The 11,102-nt window shown below is 51.8% G+C and overlaps 1 protein-coding gene across 1 annotated transcript; it reads right to left on the reverse strand.

Moving 5' to 3' along the window:
* Positions 1-601: 601 nt before the first annotated feature.
* Positions 602-11,038, reverse strand: LOC104460824 (nuclear pore complex protein Nup160-like; the record flags this gene model as incomplete). The annotated part of the gene is made up of 13 exons (XM_010082655.1): positions 602-767; positions 2,355-2,454; positions 2,575-2,745; positions 3,606-3,689; positions 3,934-4,002; positions 4,472-4,556; positions 5,259-5,356; positions 5,577-5,654; positions 6,560-6,718; positions 7,461-7,575; positions 8,399-8,477; positions 8,713-8,935; positions 10,828-11,038. Coding segments are annotated over 13 exons (1,638 nt in total), but the record flags the coding sequence as incomplete, so codon positions are not given.
* Positions 11,039-11,102: the final 64 nt, after the last annotated feature.

Consider the following 11,102-nt stretch of genomic DNA (forward strand, 5'->3'; position numbering starts at 1 on the left):
TTATTATTATTATTATTATTAATAATAATCAACAACAAGAGGCTTAAACTCAAGAGGGCTCCCTCTCCTCCCTGCAAGGCAGCGGATCTGATCAGCCTGGACATTCCTGACGGGAAACCTCTTCTGGCTCAGAGTTTTATTACAGCGCCTGCAGGGACCAGTCTACTTATTCCACTCCCCCAGGCTACCAGGAAATAACGCTGGGATAGCTGGCATTCCGTGGGGAATGATTTCAGGAGATGAGCACAGTAACCACAGGGCTTGACCAAGGCTCTGACCTCTCCCCAGTGTCTGTGTGCTTTCCACACTGCAGTGATCACCTCACAGGAACGTGTTCCTCTTCTGCTCTCTATTTCACCCAAGAATCCCCTTTTGGGGGGCCCTGGGCAACAGCAAGGGGGTTGTGGATGGAAGACCCTGCTAACTTCACCGATACCCACGCCCCTCACCCCTGAGGGGACCAGGAAAAGTCCCCCACAGCACAGGGAGAGCCTGCACAGCCCAAAAGCGCTTTGATGCTGATCAAGGACAGCTCCAGGCAATCCCTGCTCAGCCACCCCTGCCTCCCTGCCAGAGAGCTGCTGCAAAACCATCTCCTTACGTGTCATTAGCTATCAAGTCCTCCAGGATCTGCTCTGCAGCCTTTTCTGGAGGCTGGAGGCGGGAGCAAGCCATTTCCATGAGGAATGCCATTTCCATGGAAATTGATTCTCCGATCAGTCGAAGGCACTGGACAAGACAGACAACATCACGAGACATCTCCAAATCTGTAATGAAAGAATCTAACTGTATATTTACAAGAGATTTCAAAGTGCAGGTGGGAGGACCGTTCAAAAACCAGTTAGTTCAGCTCTTATCAGCAAAATACCAGCAGCAGATTGGTCTCAGTCCCGCATGTCAAATTGACCCTTCCCTGCTAACTACAAGGCCAAATTAAAGCTTTGGAGCTGACAAGGGCAAGATTTGGGCTTTATTATTCGGAAAGTAAAAAATAATGATGCAACAATACGACAATGAAATTCCCTCCGAGGGATTTTCTGCAGCCACAGGTTGAAAAGCAGTAATTAGTGCACCTAAGAGCAAAAAAACCCCAGAGCAAAGGGCTCAGAGAGCTTAGCTCCGCCAAGCAGAACACGCTCTCGTCACAGCGGCTATCCATTTGCAGCACTACTGCTCACAGCTGAGAGGATTTTCACATTCTTAGAAGTGATCTGAAAATTCACTACTGAGAATTTAAATCCCTGCTTTGCCACACAACCCTTTATGTACGTGTTTTTAAAATGAAGTCACATATTTTAAGAAGTTTGAAACAGACAGGGCAGGAACTGCCAGCCTCCCAAACCCAGGCCTCCAGCTTTCCTCCCCTCAGAGCCAGAAATAGCTCAACCAAATGGATGACGATTTTTTTCTTTATAAAAATATAAAAAAATCACTCAAGCATGAAAGCAGAGCTTAGGTAACATTTTCCGTTGCCTTTTTTTTGGTGAAACATCATTCCATGGCCAGCAAAGCATAGAGGGCACTGTGGTGACAACATTAACGACAAGTTTTGCGCATGCTGGCACTTGCTTCCCAGAGACAAAAAAAGGCACAGTCCCTCTCCAGTGCTTATGTGAAAACATTTATCCAAAAACACCACACTAAAAACTAAGTTTGCAGAGCAGGGCAGTTGAGCCCAGTGTCCCAGGGTGCTCAGGGGATCACAAGTTTCCTTCTCGTCTGTTATCCCTGAAAGGAGTTTGCTCCATCAGCAAGGTGCAGAGATTGGGGAATTTTATGAGAGAACTGCTCGCACCGAGCCAGAGCAGGTCTCACGGCTCTGGGGGGATGGCAAGGCTGAGCGAGCACCCAGCTGAGAACGTGAAGCGGGGTTTGTATGGGGGGGTCACTCGTACGATCAGAAACACGAGCTGCTGCATCCCGCTCTCCCCACCATGGAGCTCCAGCCCAGCAGGTCTGTCCCACACAGGGCGGGCTTGAGGGCGGCACCAGCTAATCGCAGCTACGCACACAGTCTGTGAGGCCACGAGGACAAAGGACCCACCAAAGCATGTCCTTGTCACCAAGCCTGAATCTAAGATTCTTCCTTTTCAAGGTTTCTGAAACAAGTCCCAGAAGATTTGCAGCCTTGACACCATTTTCTGATTCCTAGTGTGAGCATGATGGCAGGTTTCACAAAATAAAACTCCCTACAGATGCCAAAATGAGAAAACTATCTCCATGGAGATAATTATGGAGTCAGGTACATGTCAAGAGGCCTCTGCGGAAACTCCTGCATCCCTGTCCCCTGGGCTTCCCCAGCATGCAGCATTTCAGCCTCCAGCAATGAAAAGTCTCTACGTCTCCTCACTTACCGTCAAAGATGGCAGCGTCATCCTCCGTCAGGAGGTGCTCGTTAGAGAGCAGATAGAGATGGTCCACCAAGGAGCACGGCACGAAGAACGACAGCGAGCCCTAGAAAGGGGAGAAGAAAGCCCTTCTTTGAGCTCCCCAAATCCACACCTCCATCAGAAAAACTCCTCCTGGAGACCACTGCTTGGGGTGGTCCCAGCGGTCAGCGGCGCTCAGCCTCACCTTCTTGAGCAGGCACACCATGCCCGTGTAGGGGTTCAGGTGCAGGGCCAGTGGCCGGGAAAGCGCTTCCTGGTACTGGAGGCAGCAGGCGTAGAACTTGGACCAGAACTCCACCTGCAGCTGCCAAAACTCCTCCAGCGAGCACTCATATTCTGTCACACTGCCCTGGAACTAGCGGGACCAAAACAGGACTTCAGATGCATGCAGACAGAAAAATTGCAGCGTTTGGACTGTTGTCTCGTCTCTCATGACCCATGTCACAGCTTTGCATGGCTGAGGTTTGTAAACATCGGTTACGCTTCTCTCCCCCACCACTTTACAGTCTAAATGTGTTTTCCTACAGCAGTGAGTCACACAGCAACCAGCCAGGGGAACAAAGGCCACAAGAGCCATTTCTGTACAACCTCAGATAACACAGCACGGATGGCAGAAAGGAAAAGGGCAGTGCTGTAGATCTCTCTAAAACATCACGCGCAACAATTGCTACAGAGGACACAAAACCGCCTTTTTTAATGAACTCAAGGATGAGCCACAGGTAGAAAGACTGCTGGCTTAGAGAATCAGGCGTACCAGAGTAAAATCTGGCGAAGCAGGATCAAACGGGGGAAATTCAGACCCAAAAGGACAGCCAGCAGATCTTTCAGACAGGTTCCCCAAGCAGATTATCTTCTGGTGTCCAAAATTATGAGCACCAGCTCTGCAGGGTGGCGGGCAGCACCCGAAGCCCATGCACGGGGAGCTGAGGACGGATACCACGCGATGCACAAGCACAAAGCATGCTCCACGCAGCGTGCATCCAGGGAGCAGCGACAGCGGAACACCAAGAATGAAGGACTCAAAAAAAGAAGAGGGAATGGAAAAGCCAGGCAGGAAGGATGAAGATTTGTACTTTTTTTAAAAGTAATACAACTCTTGGACAGAAAAAGGACAAAACAAGACCTGGGGTCACTTTGCACCTCATTTAACTTCACAACACTGCATCCAACAGATGTAAGAACAAAACAACACGGGGAAAAAAAAAAAAATCTCACCTCACTTTCCACAGCTAATGTAACTTCTTTTTTTAACTCATCCCATGTCAGATCCATGTGTGTCTCAGTTCCTTGAGAAAAGATCTGAAAAGCAGCAGAGTCAAATGTTACGTGAAGGCAAGCCAGCTGTCTCGCCGAGGGCCAAGCAGCACAGGCTCAAGTACAGCACAACAGCCGCTAACATGCTGCGGTGACCACTGACAGGTCTACAAGCTTTCAAACACAAACTGATGCCCGCCAAGAGCTCCAGGGAATGCTGCTGCCTCACATCTACGTGGCCAGGAAGGAGCAGCTGAGCAGAGCGAGCCCCAGACGCCCCCTCACTAACCTGCAGCGCCTTCTGGATGGCTGCGTTTGTGAACCGGCCGGGCGTGAAGAGATACTCCAGGTAGGTTTCCTGCGAAGAGAACAAACCAGCAATGAAAGGAAACGCAGGTGTCAGGAGGAGAGAGTTTAAGATAACCGCTTCTGGTCCTTCCTCCCATTCTCAAGCTCATCCCCTGGATCCGTTATTCTTTCCAGCTCCAGTTCACGCTCACACCCTGCTCCAGCCTCTCCCCTTCCAACCCCTTCGCAGTTCCCGCGATAGACACTGCTTCCTGCACACTCCACATCTTGTTTTTTCCCGTCTTATCTCAAGGCTCTCTTTCGACTGATGTGAAATTCTCCTCATCCCTCAACCTCTGGTTTCATAACCATGCCTAGTGCCTTCATGCTGTGGCAATAGAGGCTGAGGCTTGTCCCCTTTAATTTGGAGTAATTTTAAGACTGTACCAATATAATTTGTACACTTGAACTGTCTTAATGTTCTCCTCCCAGGCACAGAAGCCTCATTACTTCTCATTGTTATTTTATAGTCGGCTCACCCTGGGGTCCTGATCGTGCCGAACCGTCACTTCCTCTTCAGGCAGCGGCTGCACAAAGACCTGGTTCCACTGGCCCGCGACATTTCTGGAAGAAAAAACCAGAACCAGGTTTGCATTGCAATGCTCCAACACAGCGTGCCCAGGAGCAGCCAGCTGAACCAAACCTGCCCCTTCCACCAGCAAGCGCAGATGTTGCAACCACGGCCCCTCGGACATGGTAACAGAGGAGCTTTGACTGGTGACAAGTGACAGGAGAGCTCAACAGTGGCATCCCCAGCCCTGGGCTAACAGAACAGGTTGGATTCCTCCATGTATATCAACGCTCTCTCATCACACATGCCCACCAAGTGACTCTCTCAGACTGACCAGTAGATTCTTCTGCCAACACCTGCACACCCACAGCACTTTTTACCCAGAATTTAACTCCCTGGCCTGGTTACGCACCAAGCCTGCCCTCTCAGCTTTATAAAGACAGAGCTGATGCTTTCACATCGCTGGTCTCCTCAAAACATCTTCCTTGGAAGAGACCAGCAGGTTAGGTTTTGAAGGAGCTGCTGGTGAAGCACAGCCCTCCCTCTGGCACGCTCCCAGCAAGCCTGCCGCCCAGCTTTTTACATTTTTCACATTCCTGCAGCTGAGCTGTGATTTTTTTATAAAGCAGAACCCCTCAAAAAAAAAGCCATGTAATCTGCACCGCAGGAAGACACAGTTGTGCACGTGACTCAAACACCACAATAGGAAGAACTGGGTATCGCTGCACACTTCAGTCAGAAGCGCAGAAACTCACTGCTCGAAGTTGATGTACTTCACGACGGTCTGGTTCTCTTCGTTGTGCCACAGCGCCCAGATCTCAGCCGAGGTTAAGGCAAAGTCAACGAGAGTCTCCTAGGAGAGCGAGCACACATTTGCCTCCTTATCAGAAACTCAAGGACAGCAGAGAGACCCATGTAGTTAACAACAGCAAAACATTCCCTCATGTCATTTTAACCATGTTTTGGAAAGAATTCTTTATTCCCACTTAAATTCCCAAGATGGGGCCTGTGATCTCTCAGAAAGCCCCCCTCCCTCCCTCTGGTCTCAGGGGGAGCCGGGCCCCAGCACCCACCTGCGAGGAGAAGAGCGAGGAGATGTGGTCAAGGCTGTAGCGGTTGCTCTCGGTGCTCACCAGCTGGAAGACACAGAACTACCAACACCTCTCGTAAGTCATTTGCTAAAGGACGGCTGAGCCAACAACCAGCACGTTGCGGGGAAGCCTGTCTCTCCAGTCCCTCTCCTTGCCTGATGCTACAGTCACCAGACCCCAAAGGGTTGGGGACAGGAGGGCTGAGCTGAGCATGCCACGTGTCCCCAGCCACCAACCCTGCCGAGCTGACCCTCAGCAAGGACACTCATCTCTGCCTGAACCGAGCTGACCTGCAGCTGTTTTTAGCAAAACTAAACCAGAAAAACGGTAACACCTCCACTGCTGGGCGCTGCCAGTGACAGCATGAAGTGGGCAAGTAAGGAGACTGAGGTGGAAAAGCCCTGAATCCTCAGGCCACTCGCTGCAAACCAAGCTCCGAGTGTTCTTATCGGAGCAAGCAGAGCACTAGCGGGACAGCAACAGTTGGGACACGCGCTTCTCCGCAGTATGTGAATCCCCTGGAGAAGGGAAAGGGTGAGCAGCCTCATCTGTTGGACAGCTTTGCCCTGTCATTTCTGTCCTGCTGAATTTATTATTCACTGCACGAAGCTGAAGTTCTCCAGAAGTCAACATCTGGCAACGCAGAGCAATGCGTCTGTGCGCTCCCAGGAGCCCAATATAAATACACCATCAGTATTTCCATGCTTTGAGCTCCTTTCGGACCTTTCCTTTTCCCACGGCACATGTGTACTTTCAGGATCCTACCGGAACAGTTCCACTCCCAAGGCAAGAGCACATGTATCTCACAGTGCTTTGAGAATTAAAATGTTATTTCAGAACGCACTGCTCTCTCCAGAGGGTCAGACAGAAAACTTTTCCCTATTTCTTGCCTTACAGACCCAAATCCAAGGAGGAACTACCCATTTTCCGTGCGCTCACAGCGAGGCAGCCCTGTCACTCCGTACCTGCCCCCGCTTGGGCGCGTGCATGTACACGCCAAGGTACAGCCCCAGGGACTGTGAGAAGGCCAGTCGCAGTCGGTGCCCGGTCCCGGCCGCGAGCCGCAGGTCCTTGCTGACCGGCATGAACTCCAGCAGATCCGCAACCATCAGGCACATTTGGTCCTATACAAAACAAAGGGATCAGGAAAGCAGCTCAGGAAAGACTGAGGACTGAGAAACTTCCCTTCTCCCTCCTCCTTCCCTTCCTGGCCAAAGCCTGCCCAGATCTTCCCCTATCGGATGCGAGTGAAGCATCTGTAGGTGTACCTGAGCCACCGTTCAGCTTTCCCCGTCCCACCTGTGCCCTCTCCCACCGAGCACACGGCTTTCGAGGCCCGGGCATGGCCGATAAACCTGCCCCTCCCTCCCGCAACACACACATTCCAGCGCAGATGAGCCGTGAAAGCGGTTGCACTGGTCGATTAGCTTTGGCTCTGAGATTTGGAGCAAGTGGCACGCAGCGAGCAGAGGCTTTCATTAACTTCTTGTTGACGAGGAGCCGTGTCACAAAGACGCTCTTATTATCGCAAAAACAGCAGAAAACCCATCAGGAGTGCCTCCTCAGCCCTTTCAGCGCTCCTGCCGGCCTTCCCGAGTTTGTACATAACCCAACACTGCCTCTTACCCCTCGGACGAGGCTTCGTCACAGAGAAGACCCACCGCCCGCTTTCCAAACATGGCTACAAACACATGCCACAACAATCTTCCCAAATTGTCCTGAATACCAGCGTGTGGAAGTTCACTCAGTGATAATTTAACGGCAGATCAAATCTAGGCCAACCACCCGGCCGTTGCTTCTGCAGCCTCGGATATCACCCAAGCAGCGATGGAAGATGCTACGCCCCCGAACGCAGGCTTCGCTCACCTTATAGGACCACATCCGAAGTTTGTGGTCCTGGCAGAGGGCAAAGAGAAAGGCATCGTGATCCACGCAGTGAACGGAGAGGCTGACGGGCAGGTCCGACGGGCCGCAGTCACCTCTGAAAATAGAGGGTTTATTGCAAGAGGTTAAAAGTAAATCAAAGCCAGCGCACAGACTTGAGATGTGGGGTTTCTATCACACTGTGTTTAAAAAACCACCAATCAGTGGTGTGAGACCAGGAGAGTGCAGTGTCTCAGGACTGCGTGTCAGTGTGGAAGGCACAGAGGAGCCACCCACACGCCCAACGTCCTGTTCTTCACCCTTTTGGCACAGCCAAAACACATCCCCGGCTTCCTCAGCCCCAGCCTGGCGCTTGCAGAACGCAAGATCCAGAGGGAAGCAAGGATCCGACCAGCCCCAAGCAACACACCGCTGATGGGCAAAATCCCTCAGGGCACCAGGGATTCGCTCCCATTTCCAAGTAACAGGGCCCAGAACGTGCTTGTGCGCTCTAATACACCCTGAGGATTGCAACCCACCACCGAGCCCAGCCTGCAGAGTGTCTGTGTCACCCACACGTAACCCCCGCCGGTCAGGACCGAGCCTGACACCTCAGAGCAAGGGCAAGAGCGTACAACTGCTGCAATCCTTAATCTGCGCTGGCTGCGAGCCATATCCTGGGCAAATCCTTGGAGGCCAATTACTAGATACAGCAGAGTCGTAGCCAGAGACACGGAGAAGCAGCAGGACCCCATGAAGATGAACTAATCCCGCGTTCAAGCCCCAACTTCCGTACTGCGAGAGGTCCTGTGACCCAGTTAACTTTTTTGGCAGAGTATTTATAGACGCTGACTTGCCTGTCTTTGACTCTAGCTATAAACTCTACGTGAGGGAATCAAAGAGACAAAATTAGTTCCACTTATTCATCGCCAGACACTAACCTGATGGCAGTTGGCATCCAACCGGTGAGGAAACGCTGCACCACTGAGCTCTGTTTCAATTCCACAACCGAAATTGTTCCTTTCAAAATAAAAGCGATACTAAGGAATATATTCAGCACTCGTCAATATTTCCTGCTACCAGCAAGGGGCTTCCCAGGCAGGATGTAAAAGAGTTTTTGTGTGTGTGGAGTGGATTTGTACGACAAATTCACACCAAAAGTCAAACTCAAGCGAAGTTCAGAGATAGTGGGTGCCACACCGAGCGGTGTTTTGCAGAGGCAGACGCGAGGAGGCAGCCTGCTCCTGCTCCTTACCAGGCGCGTCGTGAGGAGGCAGCTTAAGGACGAAGATCCCTCCCAGAGCAGAGGGCAGAGCGAAGAGAGCCTCCCCCTCGCTGCTGAGCCATGCCGCCGAGGCAACGGAATTGGAGGCCAGGCCTGGCACGCTGGGAATCAGGCAGTAATTTGAAGGATCTCTGAAGTTGATTTTGCCGATATCTGTAAACACGGACTGCATCTGGCTCTCGGTTATCAGCTCCTGGAGGAGGGAGAGAGCAGAGAGTACAAATCCTGAGCACACATACAGCAGCGCTGTCCCTTGGGAAAGCTGTCCGGAACTGGCTAAGCTCTCCAGGAGAGAAAAGGGACCTGACATATGCCAGAAGCAGATGGAGAAGAAAAGGTCAGAGCAAATGGGTAAACGTGATGTGAATTCTGCATAAGATCCATCCTCCACATGAAATGAAAAGATTCTCTACCTCGCTGCGTACAGAGGGTGAGTTACAAACGCAGCCAGGCCTCCCTCGGAAGCACTTGGTCCCTACTCCCAAGGGTACTTTGTCCCCATTGTCACAAGGCCAGGCCCCAGGACCGCTGCTGGCACAGCCTCTTCCAACCTCCAAGCCTCATTTCAGGCGAGGTCACCAACTCCCATCACAATCACAGCCCTGTGCACAAATCTGAAACTCTCCCAGCCTTGGGGCAAACGCTGCAAGTCTGACGTGTGCAGCCTCTGCCTCCCCAACGTGCGGTCGGAGCACATTCAGCTCCAGAGAGATTCCCGGCTTGCTTTTCCTACCCGACCGCTTTTCCCAGCGGTTTTCAATTCCACACAGAGAACCACCCCGCACTGATGAACACACCTGCTGCATCCAGACAAGAATCACAGGAGTTTAGGAGTTTATAACATCTATAAGGAAATTTACCTATAAAAGTTTGGACAGTAAGAAAGGCAAGTGCAGAGTTTTCCACAAAATTCAGGAGAGACTGAGAGGCTCCAACTCTGTGTCTCTGGAAACACCAACAGGTTCCAGCCTGGGGTACAAACCCCCATCAGGAGCTAGGAAACAGATCAGCCGCGGTGGGGTGACCCAGCTGGCAGGTAACTGTCCCCAGCTGTGCGCCTCAGCTGGGCGGGGGAGAATAAGAGCAGCAAAAGCCCGTGGATCAGGATAAAAGTGGTTTAATCAGCAAAGAGGAAGGAGAAGAAAAAACCAAACCAAGCGATGCCAAGGCAACCCCTCACCACCTCCTCCAAGCAGCCTGATGCCCAGCCAGCCCCCGAGCAATGGTCAACTGCCCCAATTCTGTCCCCACTGTGTCCCTTCCCAGCTTCCTGCCCGCCCCAGCCAGCTCGTTTGGGGAGCAGAGAAATAGAGAAGCCCCCTCCACTGGGCAGGAACACAGCACCAGGAGAGCTGCTGCGAAGAAAACCAACTCCATCCCAGTTAAAACCAGTATACAGTCTGCTCAGCAGGGAAAACAACCCACACAGCTGTACACTCAGTCTCTCCCCCCAAGTGGGATGGGGGAAGAGGAAAGGAAGAATAAAAGTGAGAAAATTTGGGGGTCAAGATGAGAAAATAGTAGCTTAATAAGCAAAAGACAAGAGGAAGAAAAGAGAAAAAAACAAAACAAGGGACACAAAGGCTGGATAGATCGACACTCAACCAGCTCCGGAGTTAAAGATGGTTAATGTCACGCCCCCCCCACCCCAAAAACTGTCTTTTGCCTCTTACTGCAAAGCAAGGAACATCTCTTTGGTTAGTTCAGGTCACTTGCCTGGTTCTGCCCCCTCCCAAATCATGCACACCCCCAAACCCATCCACCTGGGGGGCAGAGCGAGAAACAGAGGCGGCCCCAAGGCTGTGCAAACACTGCTCAGCAAAAGCTAAATTATCAGTGTATGGTCACAAACCCAACCCATGGCACCACACAAACCACTCTAACAGAAATTAACTCTGTCACGGCCCAAATTAACCCTGTCACGGCCAAAAGCAGTACAGGAGGGAAGTAGCACGTTGTGCCCACGCTGAGAAGCACCCTTGTTATTTCACAACGTGCCCAACAGCTTCGCTGAGGGGTCTCAATGGACAGAACGGAGGCAGGCGGTGGACATAGGCCCAAGGAGCAGTCCAGCCGGGTACTCACGCTGCGATAGACGCGGGCAGGATGCGGCAGGAGGAGACGATGCACCGTCTGCCTGGTGATCAGCATGACGACCAAGTGACTTTGCACCTCACAGATGTGAACGCCACCCGGTAGAAACGGGCAGCCCTGAATGCGAAGGCGTACAGAGTTGTTCAACAGGTTGACATCCAGAGATTCCTCCACCAGCTCCACAGTGTCGCCTGATGTGGTCCTGAGGGAAAAGATGGGGGGAAGGTGTGAGAACCGGGGGAGATGTGAAGCAGGGGGGATCAACG

The sequence above is a fragment of the Pterocles gutturalis genome, unplaced genomic scaffold (genome assembly GCF_000699245.1).
Source record: "Pterocles gutturalis isolate BGI_N339 unplaced genomic scaffold, ASM69924v1 scaffold50309, whole genome shotgun sequence".
In the NCBI taxonomy this organism is placed as follows: domain Eukaryota; kingdom Metazoa; phylum Chordata; class Aves; order Pterocliformes; family Pteroclidae; genus Pterocles; species Pterocles gutturalis.